General features: G+C 41.0%; 1 protein-coding gene across 2 annotated transcripts; it reads left to right on the top strand.

Moving 5' to 3' along the window:
* Positions 1-7,482: 7,482 nt before the first annotated feature.
* tbx3a (T-box transcription factor 3a) lies at positions 7,483-16,142 on the top strand. 2 transcript variants are annotated; one of them, XM_008295915.1, is made up of 7 exons: positions 7,483-8,555; positions 9,569-9,836; positions 10,268-10,414; positions 11,399-11,475; positions 11,749-11,906; positions 12,521-13,164; positions 14,229-16,142. In XM_008295915.1, the coding sequence occupies exons 1-7, from the start codon at positions 8,164-8,166 to the stop codon at positions 14,673-14,675; spliced, it is 2,133 nt and encodes a 710-aa protein (XP_008294137.1). In that variant the 5' UTR covers positions 7,483-8,163; the 3' UTR covers positions 14,676-16,142. The 2 variants fall into 2 exon arrangements, with proteins under 2 accessions (XP_008294137.1, XP_008294135.1); XM_008295913.1 differs by having other exon boundaries at positions 9,569-9,851.
* Positions 16,143-24,247: the final 8,105 nt, after the last annotated feature.

Here is a 24,247-nt window from a genome sequence, read left to right as displayed (position 1 = left end):
TATAAGCTTTTTTTTTTTAACTACAGTTGCACGAATCCAGCCTCCTCCGTGCTTATTCGAGGTTACTGCAGAGTCCTATAAGTTAAGCCAACCAGGTTCAGCTTACGTTCAAATACCCCTCCTCATTACCCCAAAAAATGTCTTTATGCAAAACATGTGTAGGGACTTCAATAAATGAAAGCACAGCTCCTAACCGCATCCTACTTATTTTGATTTTCATGTGGTTTTCGTGTATTGTCTAACTTAGTAAATAGGCCAGGCTCATATTTCAAATGTCACAAGTCTCTGACGACTTGCAATTTGAACATGAAAAAGCAGCAGAGGCAAACAGCTAGTAAAAAAAAAAAGAAGAAGAGGAAAAAGAAAAAGGTGGCTCTGAAACTGTTTAAGTCACGTTTAACTTATAATAGATCTAAAGGGGGAAACTTTTTTTTTTTTTTAATTCCACGTCGTTGGATCTAGCTCTGTGCAGACTATAAGATGGTAATGTGGTAGTTTTATGTTAAATGTAACAGACAGTTAGGCTAACTGGTATATCAAGCACAGTGGGCTTTTTTTTAAATTTCCATACAAAGCAGCAAAGCGCGCAGACATCGGTGTGCACCAAGCCAGACAAACCTGTTGATGCGCAACGCCAGTGGCTACGTTAAAGCACAAGACTTAAATAGGTTTCAGTGAACGCACATAGTAGGTTTAGACACATTTAAGTGTCCCTGCTCGATCTGTGAACGCAGTCCAAGAGAGAAATGTAAGAGGACTGCAGGGATGGTGCGTAAATTTGATTCCAAAGCTGCGAAAAAAAATACAAATTATTGATTATATAACTTTGCATTTGCTTTAAGTAACAAGCGGGTTTCTACTCTTAAAAATATGGGTCTAACTATTAATATGTATCCACAATATGAAATTGATTTTAATATATTTTTATGCTGGAGTCTGTTTCTGAATTCTAATAAAAGAAAACATCAGCTCCAAGCAGCGTAATGCAAGGCGCCATAGCCAGAGGAGGTTTCCGCAAACATTTACAAGGCATTATAGCTGCAGCAGTTACACACGGATCCATCCATCGCACAGAGGAGCATGTGGGAGATTCAATTGACCGCACTCAACTTTGCCGCCGCTTGAGCTTGCCGCATACACTTCAAATTGTTGTTCTCGCTACTGACAAAACCGTTAATTCACCCAGAAACGAGAGGTCAAGTTTCAGCAGGAGCAGAGAGAGGAAAGAAAAAAAAAAAAAAAAAAAGTGGCCGAGAACTTACAGGAACATTTGTGTCAGATCGCACAAAGAGTTGCATGTATCCAGAGCTTGGAAATCTCAGAAACATTTAACACCTGTTGCTTTAATTTATCTGTGCGCTTGACAAAATAAAAGAAACCAGAGGATGGAATCAAGTCTGAGTTAACTGAGTCAAACAAGACAAAAAAAATCATGAAATCCCTCAAATATGTCCCTAAAATACGTTTATTTTTCTGTTGCAAAGCTGCACAAGAGATAATCTCACAACAAATCAGATGTTTTATTTTGAAGGAGGCTTTTTTTGTCATAAATAATTAAGAGTGCAAAATAAAAAAAATAGGTTTGTAGTATTTGAAATAAAAGTATAAATTCAGTTATTTTTAAATCTTTTTTTTATTTAATTTGAAATATTTTTTACTGCTTAAAACCTGCACATGTTACCACTAAGAGACAGCACAATGTGAGAAAATATGTAAAACCAAATGCTTACAAACATTTCTTGAGCTCCTGCCTCACCTCCTCAGCAGAGTAAAACAATGTGGGATGTGGTGCAGCACTGAAAAGGGTGGATTATAGGCTCAGGCCTGCACATAGCACCTGTAGGGAGTGGCTGGAGAATCCTTCCCAAAATAACTTATCCCAGCAGGTTTGCAATGAGGTTTAACAGGAAAAATGACAGACCACCTGAGGCACAAATCCAAGAAGACCCGGCTAACCTCGAGGGGGGAACACCTGACACCTAAGTTAGTTTTTACAAGGTCATTTAGGGATGGGGTGCACTGCTGTTTATTTAGCAGAACTGTGCTGCAAAATTCCTTAAATACATTTCCCTTGAAGCCACACTCACAGCTATGATGTGGTCTGTCTGAGAGCAGACACACACACACACACACACACACACACACAATGCCTGAAACCGCCTTATTTCCTACTGAATGTCTATCACAGTACTTACCACTGGATTTACTTTAAAGATTGGTATTGCTCCTGATCCATTTACCTCAACCACCCCCTTCTCGGTCACAAAACGTCTGATTGCGGGACAGAGAGACATAAAAGACACGTATTCAACCATCCCGTCAGTGGAAATCAGTGCTGGTTTCTTTTACCAAGCCTTCCAGACTGCATGGCACTTGCCTTTCCGCCTATGGTTTTCCATTTCAAAGCCCTGTGTCTCCATGTAAATACCAAAACACAGTAATCCAATCTGACCCCATTGCAAATTTTCCAGAAACTATTGGGGGGTAGTGGGGTTGACATGAGCCACACACTTATCCCACTTAACCTCTAGAGAGAAGCCACCCTAACCCCATAGCCCGAGACTCTCTTGGTGGAGGAATGCACTGCTTTATACCACTCTGCTCTTAAAAGCACTGAGTCTTGAGGTTGCGCTCAATGGCAAAAAAAAACCCTAAAACTTTGCGAGACTCCAACGTCAAAGCAAAGTCAGTGCCAGTGGCGGGGAAGCTAAATGGACAGCAGATACCCACATTAGGGCACCTCCCCGCCTTGCACTCTGCAAACCCAAATATTTTTTGATTCCAACCCAAAATAGTCCCTAACTGGTGCCTCTCATGAACATAGCAGGAACTTATTTATACTGTGCTAACTTGATGACAAATAACCTGAGGATTTTTCTGTTTCCCATTTGCTATTGTTTGCTTTTTAGCATGCAAAACTAGTTCCAGTGCGATTCCCCGGCGCACAGAATACAAAGGGGGGGAAAGATGCTTATCTCCCCATGTTGGCGAGTGGTGGCACGTAAGGCAAGCTAAAGACTTTTGACACATGGTCCACATCTGAGGCATTCGCCATGAGTATCTTGATCACACAGCTTGTAGCGACGGAGAAAGCCTGACGGCTGTTTATGGGGTTGAGCAGACAAATCCCCTGCATTATGCTCTACAGGTGATGCATGCCGCTGGACTGGTTTGTTCTAATAGCGCAGAGTGAGTATAATGTACTTTCAAAACGCAGCTGTCACTCCTTACTCTATTCTACAGCAACCGGCGATAATGAGCATGAGCTTGTTTCACATGAATAGGAACCATTAAGCGAGCTTTTAGTGGGCCCCTAGTCAAACAATGCAAACATTTTTTTTTCTATAAAACACAAGAAAAACTCTTGATTTCTGAAATATGAGTCCAGAAAACTTGCAAACATTTATAATTTTCAGATTTATGCCAAAACAAGTCTATGATAATGTATACTTTCAAAACATCTGATGAATTCACTGATCTCGTGTTCCCGGTGAATTTATGAATGAATCAGCTTTTCTGCTCTTTTTGTTGCATCTTGGTGGCTTTTTGAAAAAAAAATCGTCAATACTGTCTCATAATGTATCATAAGCTAGACATGCTATTTTCATCTTTCGATTGCCTCCTCCTTAACTATGTGGTAATAAGTTTAAAGTTATGAGCCTGCCTCGCCGCTGATGAACAACCTCAACCAGCGGAGCAAACGTCTCCCCAGCACACTGCCATTTTCCTTGTCAATCTGTAGTCAATGCACCGCCATCAATAAGCACATCCCCTAATTAACTAAAATAGTATTTCATCAATACCCATAACTTGCCAGTGCAGGAATTGATGAGAGCAAGGGTTGACTTGACTTAAAAAATGCCTGACAGGGACATTTCATCGACAGGTAAAGAGTTTATCATTCTTCCAGCCAATTGACTAAAACATGTGTGTGTGTGTGTGATTCTGGAAAGTGCATTTTACAGTCTGCACTCTTTTGGGGCAATACAGCCTCAGCGGATCAATTTTAGCCCCACCTAAATCTTTGAGGTAAATGGCTCGCATTTAGAAAGTCATTACGCTGTCAATTGAAGATCTCCCCCTCCACTTTGTGTCAGGATGCACATAATAAAGTTTGGAGTCATTATAGTCGTTGAATTTACTAATCTTGTGATGTTTCCTTTCCCTATCATGTCGTGTTAGGGCTGATGACTCTCACCAGACAATCTCCTCCATTCAGGAGCGGTGCCACCAAGTCTGTCCTTGCTTATCATTAACAATCTGCAAATAAACAGGACAGCATACATTACATCACTTGCAGCTCCATGATCAATTCCAGGAATGTCTTTGAAGCTTTGCTTAATGAACCTACACAGTGTGGCTGTTGTGTGCAGTCAGGACATGGAAGCCTTACAACCCATGACTTTAGTGCAGTTTTTTTTTCTTCTTCATTGGTAGTATTGTGAAGTTAGCAAAAAGGGATTAAATAAGTAATAGGAATATTCAATAAAAGCACATTATGACTGCAGCTTGAATTAAGGTCACAGCAGAAGCACGTGAGAGAAGATGCTTTTCGACTTAAATTGTAACAGCTTAAAGCATATTCTCAAAGGATAATTCCTGCAAACTGTGAGGACAGCGCCACATAATGCGCTTTACATATCAGGCAGGTTTAAAACAAAAGCCACTCCTTTGTATAATGCAAAACACAAAAAAAAAACCACCCACCCACATAGAGTGAGACATTTTAGAGGCCATCCAGTCGGATATATACTACCCGGTTTGATTTTGATATGCATGATCTCTGCAGTTGTATAAAAGGGAAGCGCTGACAAAGTTGGCTTCATCAATCAGTAGTGTCAGCTCAGACCTTTTTTATAGCCTCTCCAAGTCCCTGAGAGCCCTAACCCTGTAAAAGTTTATATAGTGTATTGACCATTCTCTACTTGCTTAGCTAATGAAGCCAGCTTGGCCACAGAGTCTGAAAGGCTGCCACAGTGTCAACACTGCTTCCTATTTGATGACACCTTCCACTAAATTGAAATGTGCTGCTAATGGGGGCGAGTGTTTAAAGAAGAATAAGCCCGGGTAATTGACACAGACCTGACCTCAGTCACACAGTGAGAAGACGGAGGCGAGGTCCCACGCAGCACCTCCATGTTGGGGCTGAAAGCGTGTAAAAGGTTTAGCTGCTGGCTTTAGCTTGCTCGAGCCATGAGAGATTTTCATTTAGCTGGAGGTTGCAGTAGCTTATCAACAGCGTTGCATTTGTTTTCTATAGCAAATCAATAACACACAGCACATAAGCCAGATATTCTTGTGTATCTCCCCGGGGGGATATACTGTATATGCATGCAGACCACTCCACTTTACACACATGCAGACACAGGCAGGGTGCACACACACCGCCAACAGGGGCTGTTTTCTGAGACAACACCTATGATAAAGACTGCATTGGGCATTTAGTTTTAATAGACAATTTAGTCCGAACAAAACCATCATAACAGGACCCCAGTGGTCCCACTAATACTTGCAGGCTTGAGTAGTGCTGAATGGATATTCAGTTGAAGTTAATGTTTCCATTGCCTCCTAGGATGTGGCCTCAGGCTTCGACTGACTTGTTCAAACCCTAAACTTCTGCACAGTATAGGCCTCCATAAATTTCTAACAGCCAGTTTGCAACAAGTACATCACACCTTCTAACATTATAAATATCAAAAGATTTTGGCCAGGCTGCAGATGCATTAATATTGCATGAGTGATGCAAAAATATTGATCGGAGCAATGTAGGAATGCTGCTTTTGGAAGAATTTGCTCTGCATGCCCCCCCTTCATCCAGGACTTTGAGATCCATGCTTGGGTCCTCGGAGACAGACAACTGACTGAGAATTGATGGTCAATGTTTATCCAAGTTGACTGACTGGCCACGGCTCTCTAGTTTACTTGTGAATTTGTGGTTAAATTGCATTTTAGAGAGAACTAGCGTGGCTTTGTCTGATGCACATGTAGACGTTTTTGCAGAGAGGCATTGTTATTGCAGCAAATAATGAGCCACATACTTCTAATTGGTGTTTTAGCTGAATCTATCAGATTTATTCATATCATCGGAGCAAACGCATGCGACTTACTGCAGCCCAGATCTCCGTTGGCTTCAATGTTACAGTGGACAGGAAAAAAAATAGATTGTGACAGCACAGTCTGCTTCATACAGTACAACCGGGGGGAAAAATAAAAAAACATTTGCAGATTGCATGAAAAATCAGCCCCGTATTGTCAATAACACCTTAGTTAGTGAAGTCCGTGCAACTGTCACTTTGCAGAGAGGGACAGTAACGGAGTTGTTTCCCAGAGAGACAGTTGTGCCGGGAAAGCGTGCTATATTTAACAGCACAATTGATTGGTATGATTCAAAAACACAGACGTTTTGGTGGAAGGCTTGATAATGCAGAAGCGCCAGTGAACGCATCCTCACTGAACTCTGCTCCTCTGGCTGTTTGCGCGCAAACGTGTGATATGAGGTCAGTCTCCAGCTCACGTCAACGTATCTGTAGATTTCAAGTCAGAATGAAAATACCCACGAGTTAGACACAAAATCACGTCTTCACGTTTCCTCATGGGGCTACAATAAATGCATCGCCATACAGCATTGACTTCTCTCACACTGACTCAAATCCAAATTTAGGCTGCAGAGGAAAAGTAGAAATTAATTGCGTAATTGCTTATTTCCAAGATGGCAATACAGGAAAAAAATAATAAACACATCTTAAACCCCAAAAGAATCGCCTAGATTAAAATAAACGTAAATAAAAACGTATAACTAACAGTGGCTGAACGTTTCAGAGGCGCCACAGCGTTCTTAATAACGACACATGAACTTATCATAGAGCGCTTCATCCGTCATATTTTCCTGCGCTTTGATTTCACATGAGGACCAAATGTTGGCGACTCTGCTGCTTTTTCGGCGCAGTTTAAATGTGTGCAGCTTCTGCAAGAGCGCGAAGTGAACGCTGCTGGATCGTAAAATAATCACAATTATGAATGAATAAAAATTGTGTTTGGCGACGTTCAAAGCGCGCAAACACGGCTGGGACAGAAAGGGGGAAGTCGAGCAGCGCGACGGAGCAACAACATCACGCCGGCAGAGCGGGCCGGCTTCCCGGCTTGGCTCGTCTGCTCTCTCTCCCCTTTCGCTGGGTCTCACAGACCGACCGATAGCGCAACTTCTATAACGATGTTGACATATTCACACAACACCGACTGGAGCAGGGTGGTGTTTCACGGCAAAGCCCTTTTGAGTTTCCAAACACCTTTTTATAAGTCTGAAGTCTGTCCCCTCCACCCAACCACGCCTACGCAGCCACACAATTGGTCCGAAAGCGTCAAAGAGCCAATCAAACGGAGCGCTGCTACTCGTAACATGCAACACATCCATACAGTATGAAGCCCTATGGGCCACAGAGGCGCTAGGAAAATCACGGAGCTGGGACCTTACCACCTCTCTCTCTCTCTCTCTCTCTCTGGCCGTCAGCGGACTCCTTTCTCTGAACACGTCTTTCTCTGAAATGTGTGTGTGCGCGAAAGAGAGAGGAGGAATAAAGTGTGTGTGTGCGTGTGAGGGTGCATGTCCGGAGCAAGTAAAGGCAGGGGGATTATTCGGCGCTATCGAAATATTTCAACACGTCGCCCTCGCTGCAGGACTGAAGCCAATAAGAAGGAACCCTTTTTAACAGGAATGCCGATATTGTAAACAGCAGCAGAAGAGAAAGAATGCGCCGCAGTCAATTAAGTGACTCACCCCAGTTGGTTTAATTCGACTTAATGTCCGAAAGCCAGCGAGACACAGAAGGTGTCCGATGCGCGTCAAGCTCCGAAGAAAATCGCTCTCGCAGCACTCTTGAAGATTAATGGAGAACATTTTTACATTTCACTTTGCAGACTTTTGATCAAAATTCAGCAAAGGACTGTAGCTTTCCCAGCAACTTGTGAAGAAAAAAAAAATACTGGATGCTTGTTCCTGCCGAAGTTGAAGGAGGAATTTCCTAAGCTTTCCAGCTTCAGATTTATTTTTCTTTTCGTCTTTTTTTATTTTTGTCCTCACTTGCTGCTCCTGTACGCAGGCTCCACTCTTGTAAGAAATATTGTTCTCCATCCAACCAGTCGTCTACATTTGTTGCCTGCACTTGGATGAACTTCCTGATGAGAGATCCAGTCATACAGGGATCAAGTATGGCATATCATCCGTTTATACCTCACCGGGGTCCGGAATTTGCCATGAGTGCAATGCTGGGTCACCAGCCTCCTTTCTTCCCGGCCCTGGCTCTCCCTCCCAGCGGCTCGCTCTCTCTGCCGGGCGCCCTCGGAAAGCCGATCATGGACCAGCTGATGGGAGCCGCGGAGACCGGCTTGCACTTCTCCTCTCTGGGGCACCAGGCTGCGGCCGCCCACCTCAGGCCTCTGAAGACTCTGGAGCCTGAGGAGGAGGTGGAGGACGACCCAAAAGTTCACCTGGAAGCCAAGGAGCTTTGGGAACTCTTCCACAAGAGAGGCACTGAGATGGTGATCACAAAATCTGGAAGGTGAAATATATTTTTTGTGTGTTCTTGCCTAAAAAACTGTCATGTATGAGCCTATCTGTAGTGCGTATTGATAACACATGAGGGGAGTGGATTTATTATTATACACAGATACGCTGCTTTGATTTAGACAATCCCTACAGCTATTCCATGCAGCCTTTCTATTAGTCTAATTTGTAATAATTAAACTTGCATTAGTGCAAAATTGCCCCACAAATGTCATGCAAATATGACCTTTATTGCACGTCTCAGCTTTCACTACAAAACAAAAACACAACCCAAAACTTTCTGCAGATATTTTTTAGCTTTATAGGGAAAAAAAACAAATGAAACACAATCTGCAGACAAAGTGAGAGTTGTGTGTTCATGCAGCCTGCAGAGGTCTGTGGTAAACAGTTTGCCAACATGTCTGTAACGATGGCAAATAGAATAAAAAGGATTACGCATGTGGCTGATGCATCATTAATGTTAAGCCTCACACACGTTTTGATATAAAAATGTGGCTTGCTTATAATCCCTCTTGTTATTTTCGTGCTCCTTGTGTCCAAAGTTTAGTTGACGGATTACTCTATTAATGTGACGACTCTGAGTGCGTAAAGCTCTGACAAAATTATTTTCGTCATCACCACCAGTGACAGTATGCAAAGATGGCTGCTGTGTCTGCGTGTAGGCCTTTCAGGGCGTTAAAACTCAAGATTCATTTCGTGTTTACGCGTTGTCTCGTGGGTAAATCGGGGGTATATTCTGTTGGAGAGATACTACAATTGGTTGGACTTGCACATATGACACTTAGACGCTTTTTCGGCTGACTTATCTCGAGCAAATTAAAAATAATAGCAGCACGTTGGCTACTTGTTAAAGCGATATAACGCACTTCGTATACTGACAGGCATATACTATTTATGTCTATCTAAAAAAAATATTGCAGCTTTTTTTTGTATATATTGCTGGATATTTTACTCAAAGTTTTGTTTGCTACCACACTCGTGCTCACGGTTTGTTTTCCTGTGTCACAGGCGAATGTTTCCCCCGTTCAAAGTGAGGTGCACCGGTCTGGACAAGAAGGCCAAATACATACTCTTGATGGATATAGTTGCAGCCGACGACTGCAGGTACAAATTTCATAACTCCCGCTGGATGGTGGCAGGAAAGGCCGACCCCGAAATGCCAAAGAGGATGTACATTCACCCGGACAGTCCGGCTACTGGCGAACAGTGGATGTCAAAAGTCGTCAATTTTCACAAACTCAAGCTGACAAATAACATCTCCGACAAGCATGGATTTGTAAGTTCAACTAATGTATGTCAATTTTCCTATTTATCAACTTACTGCTTGAGTAGACACATGTCTTAATAATTTATATTTCACGGTTTTGGTGCTGTTTGATTTTATTTACGCACAATTTATTTTATTGTTGATGTTTGGAGAGAGAAAAAAAAATACAAACGCCATTACGTTGACACAATCTTGTTTATGACCCAATTTATAAATTGTCAAAATTACCAAGCTACAGATTTTTTGCCGAATCTGTCCATTTTCTGTAAAGTCACCTCCTATTTAAATCAAAGTGAGCGTTTTAGCGGCGTGCGTAATGCTCGGATTCTGTACCAACGATCACAAATGTCAGTGTGACATAAATTGTGCGTAAATCTTTAGCTGTATTTTAATCCCTTTTATAATTAATACATTATTTTTTGTCTGACTGTGTTTTGCAGACCATTCTTAACTCGATGCACAAATATCAGCCTCGATTTCACATTGTGAGGGCCAACGATATTCTCAAACTCCCGTACAGTACCTTCAGGACTTATGTTTTTCCTGAAACGGATTTCATTGCCGTGACTGCTTATCAGAATGACAAGGTAAGGACAATTATTGCTCAGAGGCTTCAAGGTATATCCTGAATATTTATCTAAAATGGAGCTGGTGCGTCCCTCCGTCCTGTCACACGCGCTTTCCTCTCCGTCTTTCATGCTCTGCACCATTTTGTTGTCATAAAATATGAAAGACGTCATAGGCTATTTGTTGGAGGCTGTGAGAGTGGAGTATCATAGTGGAGGGGGGGTGTGTGTGGGGGGGATGATGGTGCGAGTAAGTGCCACATTCACCAGCCTATGGAAAGAAAGTAATAATTCTGAGGAATGTTATACAGGTTATCTTCCTTTTATTTAATCACGTGGAAAGGATTTGGCACAGACCCAGACTATGTTTCTCCCTCTCTCTGCGTGTGTGTGCGTCTGCTTGTAGGCTGTGTGTGTGTGTGAAACTAAAAGGGTTGGGGGTTGAGAAATGAAAAAAGAAGAAGAGGGGCAACACAGTGAGGTTAAACGGAGAAGAAGAAAAAAAGAGAAAAAAAAGGAGGGGCATTTTGTCAGACTGTGCTGCATGGTAGCATTTCATTCTCTGTGAGGCAAAACTAATGAAAATCATCTCAGCTCTTTGAAATTGTTGGAAAACGATGGCACCACATCTCTCCTCACATGTGCAGTGGTAACCCCACCGGGGATGGAGAGGAAGTGGTGAGGGAGTAAAGTTTTGCAAGAGTTACAAACAAAGCAGCATATTTTGCTCTCATGGAAAAAACGTGCCAATATAGTAGGACTCGTGCGGTTCTTCGCGTGCGATTGTGTGCTTGCGTGTTTTTGCTAAATGTGTGTTTTATATGTGCAACCAAAAAATATGGCAGTGTGCAGCTTTGGCCTGTGGGACAATCATCGCCATCTTTTATAAACTTTGCAAAAATGAGCAGTGGCCCTGGCGTTCAATTAACACCGAATGAAAATATTTTGGGGATGTTCCATTTTCGTTCACATTTTTACGCACGGTTTGAATTTTTGTTTTTCCAGATAACCCAACTGAAAATAGACCATAACCCATTTGCCAAAGGATTCCGTGACACTGGCAATGGGAGGCGGGAAAAGAGGTAAGACAGATGTCTTGAGATCCACATTAAGAAACTCAGTGATATTGTTGGATTAACGCTTCTAAGCTTCCACAATGACCCGCAGGGAGTCTGCCTCGTCACACTTTCTAATCCAACATAATAATAGACAAGAGGAGACAAGTCTTAAAGCTTGGAACCGAAAAAAATAATAATGTCCAAATAAGCTCCTCCGTCATTCATTGTGCTGCTGATATCGTTTCTGACCTGAGGACTGTGATTACCACCTATAATAACCCGGGTACTTGTGCACAGGAAACAGCTGGCTCTGCAATCCATGCGTTCATACGAGGAGCAGCAGAAAAAGGAAAACGGGGCCTCAGACGACTCCTCTGGAGAGCAGGCTTCCTTTAAGTGCTTCGGCCAGGCCTCGTCCCCCGCAGTGTCCACAGTGGGCCCCCCACACCTGAAAGGTAGGCTGACAGACCCCACCATCAGTCACTGCTCCGGTCACACGGCGCGTGTCAAGTCGTGGGCAAAAATGTTTAAAAAGTTCGTGTTAATGTGTAGATTAAGAATAAACGTCGTCAGTGTCAACCAGTCAGTGACTAAGTGATAATTTACATGCAGCTCATTCCCACGAGGAGAATTGATAGAACAGTCCTCTGCGCTGTCTGATTAACAATAAACACCACGAAAAAAATGAATCTCCTTATTAATTGATGACACAGTAATGTGTTCAGACAAGTTATCAGTCTTGTTACAAATGGTTTTCCAGTAATGTGCACAATAATGCATGTACAAAAAATAATAAATAAAACTAGCAACTTGTGCCAGTGTGTGTGCTATCCAAATATTATTGGAAACAATGGGAAATAAACTTTATTATTATTGTAATTGTTGAACTGACTCAGTGTGCCAAAGTGCACGAACGTGTAAAACTTTTCATACTGTGCAATAAATCTCCGTCACGTTTATTTTGAATTCCGTCTCTGAGGGCCAACAGCAATGTGGCAGATAATATTATGTTCACGATCCCCCAGTGTGCACAAAGCCAACTGACACTCTCCTTCTCTTGCATGTACAGATTTCTGCGACAGCGATGAAGACAGCGACGATGAGAGCAAAGATGGACACAATAAAGATGGTCCGGACTCCAGCAAGATTTCCACCACCACGGAGGACGGGAAGGATCATGAAGCGAGCCCAGCGAAGGGCCATCCCTTCACTAACAGTGACTCTACCAGCAGGGTCCGCGAAAGCGGCCCCAGGACTGAGAAAAGCCAGGCAGACTCACGACAGAGCCCCATCACTGTCATCTCCAGCACCACTCGCTCTGGAGAAGACCTCAAGAGTCCGAACCTGGACCAGCCCAAAACGGACGAATGTAGGTCAATAAGCAAGGACAGCTTCATGCCTTTGACTGTTCAGACTGACAGCGCACACATAGGCCACAGCCACCTGCATAACTTTGGATTTCCAACAGGCCTAACAGGACAACAGTTTTTCAATCACCTCGGAAGTGCGCATCCGTTTCTCTTGCACCCCAGTCAGTTCAACATGGGAGGTGCATTCTCAAACATGGCCGCGGGCATGGGACCACTATTGGCAGCCGTGTCCACAGGAGGGGTGAGCACCATGGACACAACTAGCATGGCATCCCCTCCGCAGAGCTTGACGGGGGCGCCGGGCCTGCCCTTTCATCTGCAGCAACATGTCTTGGCATCACAGGTAAAACCTGTTTTCTTTGGCCTCGGCCTACACGCAGCTTTGCGTAAAGCACATGTTGAGTACAGTAGAGCAGATTAGGCCTTGGAGGCCTATGTGCCACATTTAATATGTCACATAGAGGGATATCTTTAATGTGCATAAGTTCAAGTATGTGAGTTCTAAACACAACTATAAGTGCGTGTGTGTGTGTGTAGGTGTGTGTGTGTGTGTGTGTGTGTGTTGTTGCGCATTTTTTGTTTATTTTGTTTTAACGCCAAACAGGCTCTTATTCAGAGAAAAGTCAGGCAGCTGTATTCAAACTGCGTCTGACTATTAGAGAGCATTTTATTAGGCTTCTCATGGAACTGTTGTTGTGGATACTGTGAAGCCTAACTAGCAGTCCTTAAGAACAACTGACTTTGAAAGAAGGAGAACGCCTTGCAACACCTATAGGTGTGAGGCAATCTTTTGATATGAGCTCATTAAGTCTGTGTTTTAGAGCCGAAATGGAGAGTATTAAAATGCCTCATTGGCTCAGAGAGGCAAACAACATTATGTTTTAATAGTCAATAAATACGTCTTTTCTCCATTTACTGTCAAAACAAATGGTATATCTGCAACGTGTCTTATTTAATAGCTGCATCAAACGTCAGGAATTTTCATTTGTTTTACAAATTCTTGAACAAGAAACAAAGATGTTTACTTGGTAGGTGGTAAAGCTTTGCTGCATTATATTTTGTTTGGACTAGATTTGTGGAAGAAAAAAAAAACCTAAAAGGAAGCATATGGCACGACAGACTAATTTTGTATTACCTTTAAGCCAGATCTTCGTTTTGGGCCAGTGGAATTAAAAGCCTAAAGCGAGTCACGTTGATTCATTATTTTTACGCATTTGTTCCACCACTTTAACTCACACATTCTTGTACAAGACCCTTAAACGCCATGCACTTGCCCTGGATTTTACTCTTTTTTTGGCACATGTGTTACCAACGCAGACGTGCTTAAACGGTGTGGTGGTCTACTGTCTATGTGCTGTCTGTGATACCAGCTTTGTGGTTGACGCTGCGTTTCTGATTTATCCGCAGGGCATTGCCATGTCTCCGTTTGGCAGTTTGTTCCCTTATCCGTACACTTACATGGCAGCGGCCGCGGCAGCCTCGTCTGCCGCCTCTTCCTCGGTGCACCGGCACCCCTTCCTGAACGCAGTGCGCCCCCGACTCAGGTACAGCCCTTACTCCCTCCCCATGACGGTACCGGACAGCACCCTGCTCACCACCGCCATGCCCTCCATGGCCAGCGGCGGCACGGAGCTGAAAGCGGACGGCATCGTCCCGGCCAGCCCGGTGTCCGCTGTCACCCTGGATTCCACATCGGAGGTGACGAGCCACTTGTCCACAATATCCTCCGGATCGGTCTCAATTTCCCCAAAAACTTGCACGGAGAAGGACGCCGCCAACGAGCTCCAGAGCATCCAGCGACTGGTCAGTGGACTGGACACGAATCAGGACAGGCCACGGAGCGGATCCCCTTAGGATTGTCTTTGTTTCTCTCTTTTTTTTTTTTTTTTAATAAAACTCACCACCTGCTTCTCGTTTCGTTGTTGTCATGAAAAGTGTTGACGCTGATGAAGACATTTAGGAGGACACCCTCGTAGATTCACGCAGGTTTTAAAAGGAAAAACAAAAAAAACAACTAAAAACTGTTGGACTTTTTAGTTTCTGAAATGCACTTTGTTTAATACATCTAATATGTATATTTCTTTCTCTCTTTCTTTTTTGTTTTTGTTAAATTAAACAACACTTTTATCCTGTCATTTGAATACCGTACAAGTATTGAAGCTTCAGCGTTGGCACGGGGGTGTGGACTTACAGACTTTGAGGAGAAGTTGCTGCTGTGTCCCGTCTCCTAACTTTATTGTACACGAGGAGAGATGTGTTTTAATATGCACTCGGAATTGATTGGACTTATTTGAATTCACTACCGTTCGACCTACCTTTTTAAAAGACTGCTGTATTTTGTTGTACACTATTAATTGATCGATTGAACAAATCTTGCATGTCCTAAAACCTCCCCATCGAATGTTTTTTTTTATTTTTAATTATTATTTTTAAGCATAGGAAATATTCTGTTTTGAATATATTCAACACACTTTAAATTGTCTTTTTAATTGGGTTATCAAATTTGAAAAAAACATTTTATTTTTTTTCTTTAAAAAAATCAGAATAGGCCTACTGAGATGACTGGTGCTCCGGGACTAAACTGTGGCCCAAGCATGCGTAATTTTAGCCCAAAACAGGCAAAGGGAAGCAGAAATTTAAAGTAAATATTAACAAAACAAAAAAAAATGAAAGGTAGTATTGATCATCGGTGTAAATAGGGATATATAAAATATTTATGTAATTATTTCATATTGTTATTGCGTGTAAATACAACGGAGTAGTTCGTTTCTAGGGATCTGTTCTTAATTTATTGTCGATATACCTGTGTAAAGATAGTTTGTGGGCTATTATCCTTTTTTTTGTTGCCATCTGCATTTATACCCCCCCTTTTAAAATATGGACTTTAATCCCTTCCCCCCCTAAAAAAAAAAAAAAATATCCACCGAGCTAGTTATTCACACTCATGTGCCATTGTATTTTCACTTGTTGTCCCCGTGTGTGAAGTGCTACTGTTTAAACCGAATGAAAAAGCGACAACGCACTGCACCAATGGCTTGAAAAAGAAAAAAAAAGATCTTTTTTTGTTTTGTTTTGAAGAGCAAAAGAAGTGTCGTTGAAGTGTGACAAAAAAAAAGTGGACTATTTTTTTTTTCTGTTATTAAAAAAAAAGAAGAAAAAAAAAAACAACAACTTTGCGAACCTGATCGTAAAAGTGCCGCATAATAGTTTCTTTTGTGTTTCTTAAGTTGTCAGTGGGGTTATGTTGTATTGGAGTTCTGTCTAGTTTACAACATCGACATTCGTGTTCTTGAAAGTTTCAATAAAAATATTGAAATGCCATTTTTTTTTTCTTCTTAGTGTGTGTGTGTGCCTCGCTTTTTGCGCAATTGGAACCTAAATGGTCACCTTTTACGCGTACAGGTTTTTGGAGATCCTGTAAAAAAAAAAAAAGAGCTGTTGGCACGTTTTGGGATGGAAGTCTCTTTGCCCACTTCATGTGGAGATAACAGTCCAGGCTGTGTTCAAAGAGTCCAATTAAGATAAGTTAAAAGCCCCCCCTCCCCGAAAAAATAAAGAGATCATACCTGAGATTTCTACCTGGACAAGAGGCCGCACACTACAGTTAAAGGTTTTATTTTATTAGCGATAAATGCAAGATATTTAATATATGCTGCGACAAAAAGTGGTGGATTTTATTTGGGCTGTGGGGAAAGTGGTGTTCCAGAAAAATCCAGCACACATCTAAAAAGAAATTAAACACACGAGGCCAATATTTTCTTTAAAATGATTTTTTCTATCCAATTGGCAAAGCAATTTCCACCTGAAAGGCAGAAAAGGTTTCCAGAAAAGTGGCACCTCGCCGCTTCTAAAGCAGCATCACGCACAGAACAAGTGTTACTTTCGGCCACAGTGAACCGACTGTGACATCCCCGCTGATTACTCTGTCTATTGCCCCTCGAGTCTCGAGTTTATCATCGCCATATCTTCATTTGTATATCGTCTGGTTAATGTGTAGCGAGAGCCTGGCGCTGGTGCATAGGTGTAAACACGATCCAAACTGTCTCAATTGCTCCGTCTTATTGCTCACCTGGCGCCTTCGATGGGCATATCTTCCATTTTATGGCACGGAAGGCGACAATGCGTCTGTAATCGTACCGAGATACGACGCCCCCAAGCGGCTATATGGGGCCGGTTTATTATCTGCAAAGCATAACAGAGCAAAGGACACACACACACACACACACACACACACACACAAAGCTCTGGGTGAGAGCTCACTGAGGGCCCAGTGATAAAGTGATAAGCAGCGTTTGATTCGGTCACACAGCTACTGTGAGTCCTGTGCGGCACCTGATGGCTATTAAAGAGCTACGAATCTGTTCCATACAAGAAAAATACAAATAAAAAAACAGATTTAAATGAAAGTCAGAGTGGCTGCTTGTCATCTGTATGTGTTTTAGAAGCGTGGACCCACGTGGAGGCGCACAGTTAATATTATAAGGGATTAATATCTGAAAGACAGACAAAGAAACTCAGTGGCACCGTTTAGTTATTTAGAATAAAACGCAGTGTACAAAGCTTTCTCCTGTGTAAAGACAAACTAAAAACTGGTATTATATCACAGTAAAGTACATGAAATTAAACCTAAAGGGCTTTAACATTCACTGAGCTCGTTCTCCACCATCAGGTCAAACTAAATTTACTAAATTAAATATTTAACTTCTACACTCAACTCCTGTGGTGGCAGACTGTGTTCCCTCCACTGGCCTTTACTCCAGAGGCCCGATCCTTCATGTTGGGTTCTCCGGCCTTTGGAACAGGTTGCTTTGACTCCCAATGTATGTCACGGGTCAGTTGCGCCACCTAGCGGCAACAATTCCTACAAAACCGAATGAAAAACCTTTTTTCTTTTCCACTGCTCCTGTTTCTCTTTCATTCAATTTCTTACAGTAATCTGGCAAAACTCGTATTATCAGATTCTTACATTTATTCACTGACAAAATGAGGCAACCTGCAGATTTACACACACTACTTGTGTTTTGCAAGATCTCAGCCTCTTTAATCCTCTCTCCAGGGTCACTGATTATCCAAAAACACTGATGTGAGAGTAAATATGAAGCTAGTATGTGCATATCTCAAATTTAATTTTTAAAAAAAGGCCATTTTCAAAAAAGCAAACACAATGTACAGGAGATACTGGGACCCTGCAGCAAACAATGTAAGACTTTAAAGCAGCTTGGACTTCCTGAATAACTAATAAAAAGAAGTTAAATTGTAACTAACTGTTTAAATTAGACTTGAATGTTGTTTTTCTAAATGAAATGAAAAAACGAAATGAAATGAAAAATACTTTATTTATCCCAGAAGGGAAATTCAATCAATGCAGTTCAGTCAGCAGATTCATGAAGCTGTTATCTTTATGGCAGATACAGAAGGGTCCATCCCCAGTGAAATATCTGACTCTCACTTTAATAACACAAAATGTTTAAGTTGAGGTAAGTTGAACGTTGATTGCTAAAATCTGCATCAGATGTTAATGTCTGGGATGCTTCCCACATCAAGGAGCATTCCAAGAATGTGTTCCAACATGATCTGTGATTTAAAAGTTGCAGAGTACACGAGAAATTACATTGGGGCAATAAAGGTGTGTTTGTGTATATGGATGGGGCGAGTGGGGATATTTAACCCTTTGCATCTTTTTTGTTTTTTTTTTTTCTTTAGAGTTGTAGACAAGAATACATTTACGGATTAAAAGACTTCCTGAGAAGATCATGCAACCTGTGATTGGGTTTTTCTTGTTGACATTCCAGCTCTTGATGGTTTTGGAGATGAATCTTTTCCCCCCCCATCAATCCATCCTTCCCCTTTTTAATTCTAATAAAAATCCATAAACCGCCTTGAAGCGAAAGACTGATTGAAATGAGACGCATTTCTCAAGTCACATAATAGTCATAAATGATTAATCGGTTTCAAGTCGTGTGAAGTTGTGCCGTGAAGTTTAACAGCTAGAACACTGACACATAAATTAGTAGGTTGTAAACTTAATGCTTAAACTTACTAATAGCCACTGGATGGTGAGAAAGCCCTTTACAAACTGACACAACCAAGAAGCAGTGCAGTGTAGCTGAGGGCTACCACCACTTTCCATTCTGTATGTTGTTGTTGTGGGGCAATTACAACATTAAGGTTTTCATTTTATGGCTAAAAAAAAAAAATGTCTGTGGTGGTGTCAGTCATCTTTAAAGCGCCCCAGGAGAAGTGCGTTTATGATTCTGCTGCAGATAAGATAAGATGTGTGTTTTTTATTAATAGACCCCAAAGGGAAAGTGTAACATCAAAGAAATGCGTGTCAAATAAATACCTAAGCACAAATAAAATAGCATAAATAGGAACCATTTAAACAGATCCGGTAGGTTCCTCTGGTTTTTACACACACACTTACACAACAGCAACAAAAAAAAAAAAGAAAAGGTGGCTGCTTTGATTTATGCACACGTCTGACGAGAACAGATTCCTGCTCTTTCACACACACCCTTCCACATGCAATCATGTGCAGATGCTTGTATACATATTAGGTGGGCAACTCCATTACATTGCTTAGGTTTACCTTTTTAGTTCCACAGGATATTTTAAATAGTGCTACTGGACTTTTTTCATCTTTTAAATAAATAATTAAACAGGTGGATGAAGGACATTTGGCACAGTTACCAAATGGAAATGTATGTTTTTGCAAAGTGTGTTTCTGCAGTTTCCCCAAACTGAATTCCAATATTTGCTTACTGTACTTTAAAACCACTTAATTTGTTTGTATGAATGAACAGCTTCAACATAAAACAACGATTTCTACTCATTTCTGTCTCCATCAATGTCCAAACACCTCAAATGCATTCAAAAGAAAAGACTAAAATGCTTAAAAGTCCTGCCATTGCTACAGAAAAATGAAAAACCTCAAGTCGTCCTGCTATATAAACACAAATCTCACTAAATGAGTACAAAGGACACAGACAAGTCCAGAATGATCATGTCTGGATGTCAGTTGACTACATATGGGAGCATCAGAGCATTTTCTGCTTCAGTCTGCTTTGTCTTTGGGTTGAAGGTTCAGCACATAGCTCACTCTGCCATGGCAGCTGGTCCTTTTGTGAGGCGGCAGTGCCCTCTAGTGTCCTAAATACACAACTGCACTTATGGTTTGGTACAAAAATCTTACATGGTGCGTCTTTATCCTTCATGTTGGTCTAAGGTCAATAAAAATTGCTATTTGGGAAGAAAAATAAAACACTAAGAAAGTAGAAAAAGCATGTCTGGGTGATAAACTAGTTACGATTCATTCACACAGAGGCAAAGTGTCCTCAGCAGTTTAACTTCTAGAAGGCCTGCAGGTTCTCTTTCCATCACATTTACTGTCTTTCTCTTTATTTAACCTTTATTTAACCAGGAAAGACCCACTGAGATTAAAAACCTTTTTTACAAGGGCGTCCTGGCCAAGAGGCAGCAAAAGTTACAAGTTCTCTGCTGCTTGACTGCATCTATATGATAAAACGCCCAAACACCATGTTGAAAAAATAAGAAAAAGTCATGTGGAATTGGGGTTGCTGAATGTAAGATAGGAAAATCTATGTGGGGAAAGCTGCTCTCAAGCTTTGTGAGCTTCTTTCACACTTCAGAGCAGAGTTCTAATAAGTTTTTGTCCATCAGGGGAAAAGTCATTTTTAATCTAATTAGCTGCGAACTGAGACACACTGAGCATCATTCCAGTGCAGAGGGGTTTGTGTTTGTGGGTAGGTGGGCGAGTAAACTGCATTTATCAGAAACTATTTTAACCTGACTTTAGAGAATATTCCACTTTAAATTAAAGCATTAAATTAAGCAGTAAATAGATTGCCTTCAAAATTTTTATTTTAATTTTGTGTCTTACTACCAACTGCATGTGCAAACTTATGATATGGCAAAAATTTCTTTTTTTATCATTATATTCTGAGGGAGAAGCTTTTTGATTGCGGTATTTTCAGAGCAATATCTGATTTTGGTAAATTGAATAACAGACCTGGAGAGCACGTTACCACATTAAGGGAAAATAAAATTTTGATGTGCATGTCGAATATTCTTTTTGGTTTCTAAAAAGCACCAGGGCTGAAAATACTTTTACTTTCTTATCACTTAAAATGAGAATCACCCTGCCAAGAACACTGATTGATTCACATTTAATAACACGTACTTGGCAGGATAACAAGTGACAAACACCTAATAACAGCTGATTTGTTATTTAAAAACTAGTAGATCAAACTCAATAAAAAATAAATTACTGTACAATCTTATTTGTGATTCATATTTAAAGATTTTGTTGGGTTTCTACGTCATGGTTGCTGCAAATTCTCTTCTACATTTTGGCTGAATTCAAGCTTTTAGTTTCTGTGACCTGCAACTGAAGCTTTAAACATCAGCAACACGACACACAAGGTTTGTTTATGATGTGCATTTTCCTAAACATTAAAAAGTAGACATGAAAATTTAAATGAGAAATAAAACACTATGTGCCTGAACTAAAAAATAAAATTGAAAAAAAGTTCTAAACAGATGATGATGATGCTGAAACTTGAGTCTTCTAAACTGTTGCAGAAAGAAAGCCTGACTTCTCCCCGTGTGTCTGCTTTGAAGGACTAAGCTCTGGAGGAGTAAATTGGACTCTGCTGTTGTGAAAAGCTGCTGCTTAAAATCTCACCTCTGAGGATAAAGTTACATTGTTCTGAGGCATCTGCAGCTCACCGACATGCCAACTTGTCAGTCAAAGAAATCCCGTGTTGCTGCTGAGCCCTCATTCTACCGAGTCACAGCGTGCTGCCCTGGAGCGCTGGAGGTGTGTTATGGCTTGCTCACGAACATGATAGTGCAAGAACCCTTGGCTGAATACGTCCACATCGTATTACAGAATCTAACAGGTAGCATTTTTTTGTGTATCGGATGACACCAGCAGCTGTCCACTTATTTTCACTCAGAAATGGAAGTTACTAAATGATGTGTCTGATGTTTGGAAATAGAGCCGCTTTAAATGCATTAAGATTTTCCTGTAAGACCCAGAGAAGGAGGCAGCCTTTGTCCCCGATGCTGGTCTCCTCCTGAACTCTAAGGGGCTACGATAACCTCAAGCTTCTGAAAGATTTTCTTTAGTGTGCAATATTATTGTTCTGTACATTCTGCTGTTCAAACAGCTGTTTTAATTGCTGCTTTTTAATATATTTGTTGTTATTTTTAAATGTATTATTATTATTATTATTAGTAGTAGTAGTAGTAGGAGGAGGAGTATTATTATTATTGTCATTATTATTATTATTATATTTCATTTTATTTTTTAAATTATTTTTTATTTGTACATTTAATTTAGAATTATAAATATAGTAATAATAATTATTATTATTATTACTATTATATTTTATTTCATTTAATTAAATTTTTTAAATTATTTTTTAATTGTAAATTTAATTTATAATTATAATTATTATTATTACTATTATTTTCCTTTAACTTATTGCTGTACACTATCTGCTGCTGGCATCTCTGCCTCCTATATGGACACCTCACTAACTCTGCAGCAACACATACCGTTACTGGCAGCAGGCCTGCCACTGCACATAATCTGCTGCTTTCGCCTACCCAGCTTTTTGTGTGTTTTTTGTGTGTTGCTTTTCTTTCTCTTGCTCATTTTTAATGTGTTGCTCTTTGCCCACCGAACTGCCCCTCGGGGATAAATAAAGTTTTTCCTGATTCTGATTTCCTTTCAGTTTTGTGCAGCTCTCTTACAAACTTCTCCTCCAGTCTGACCTGAAATAATTATCTCATTAGCAAACAATTTTTTTTAAAAAACTTGCAGCAATACTTTTGAAGTCACAGCAAAATTCCAAATAAATAAAATAAATGTATAAAAGCCTGACAATTTGCCCCATGCTCATGTGATCAGCATGTTTTTACACAAACACACACAAGCTTAATTTCACTATATAATGCATAAATCAATGTATGAACATAGACTGAACAAAACTTGAGCTGCATGTGTCCTGATCTATTGTCTGGATTGTAAGAGGAAGAAGTTTAACAGATTACCTTCCAAAGCATCTCAAAAATTTCCAGACTAATATTATAAATCCTTCCAATGGATTCCACAGTAATAAAGGATTTAGAATTAAGAATATATATTTGCAGAAATGCTACCAAGGAAACAAGATATTCCTGATTAAAATCATTTTCAAAAATTGCTTTGAAAATAAATAATAATATAATATGTATACTTGACATCTGCAAACCCTAAACGCAGACTGCCAGATGGATCGGAAAGCCAGGCCACATGTGTGGTACCGTGTATGTCGTGTGAGGCATGATACATTGTTTGCACATGCAAACCCGCCGCCGCTCTGTTGTCTTCCACTAAATGGGTTCTTTACATGCTTTTCACTCATTCAGGATTCTTAAGTAGAAGCCCAAGTCTGGCCACAGAATCCCTCCTTCGACGAGAAGACGTTTAATCTCCAGCATCAGATGGAAGTTTAAATGAGCTGTGGGGAACAGGAGAAGACAGCCAACTCTCCCTTCACAGACCTAATAGTCTCCACCATCAGCAGCACTTCATACACAACCGCTGGCTGGCAGATTAGAAAGAAGGTTCACCACAAACACAGACGCACGCACACGCCGGTAAACACGCTCGTGGACTCGTAGCACATGTCGACGTTTTGGGGCGAACTCGGTAAAAGCACGAATTGTGAAATATACAAATACATTTGCACGTGATGATCCTGCTAATGAGCAATGCTGCGGTCCAAACACACAGGTACACACACACACACACACACACACACACACACATGCACTTTCATCGTGTTGACTGTAGGTGGGTGCATGACAGCCGCTTTGTTCACAGAGCAGTCACTCCATCTTTGTAAATTGATATCACATTTCCAGGTTCTCCTTTTTCCTCAAAGAGATTTCTGGTAATCATCCATCATCTATCAGCAGCATGAAGAGCTGCACGCCCTCCTGACATCGATTATGAGTAGTAAGACTTGTTAACACTTTTATCTGGACACAGATGGAGCCCGCTATCGGCCGCTGCTACGCTCCCTTCTGCAGCACTGCATCAAAAGAGATAATCGAGAACCCACACGCTGGCTGGTTATGCGTAGGTGCAAAGCCCTGACAATGGGGAGCTAAACTCAAACTAAAGTGAAGGCATATACATCATGCATGCATGTACTGGACATAAATGCTTGTACTCCAAACTTTAAGTAACAGTACTGACTCCTCCATCCTGCATTGAAAATGTTACTTTAGTGAAATAAAAGTAAAAAACAAGTTAAAAGGCCAGTGAGAGTCATGTACCTTTAGGTTACTCTTACTTAAACAGCCAATAGTGTTGAAGTCAGTCAAACAAGGTGTAATTTTTAACTACTTTA

Source organism: Stegastes partitus, unplaced genomic scaffold (assembly GCF_000690725.1).
Source record: "Stegastes partitus isolate 25-593 unplaced genomic scaffold, Stegastes_partitus-1.0.2 Scaffold1085, whole genome shotgun sequence".
Lineage (NCBI taxonomy): Eukaryota > Metazoa > Chordata > Actinopteri > Pomacentridae > Stegastes > Stegastes partitus.
Note: the sequence above shows the minus strand (reverse complement) of the source record. Positions and strands in the feature narration are given on the sequence as shown.

Excerpts from the sequence above, each read along its gene's own strand:
- tbx3a (XM_008295913.1), top strand. The coding sequence starts at position 8,164 with ATGAACTTCCTGATGAGAGATCCAGTCATACAGGGATCAAGTATGGCA. Across the intron at positions 10,415-11,398 it reads CTGCTTATCAGAATGACAAG|ATAACCCAACTGAAAATAGA; the intron begins GTAAGGACAATT and ends TTGTTTTTCCAG. Across the intron at positions 11,907-12,520 it reads GGGCCCCCCACACCTGAAAG|ATTTCTGCGACAGCGATGAA; the intron begins GTAGGCTGACAG and ends TTGCATGTACAG.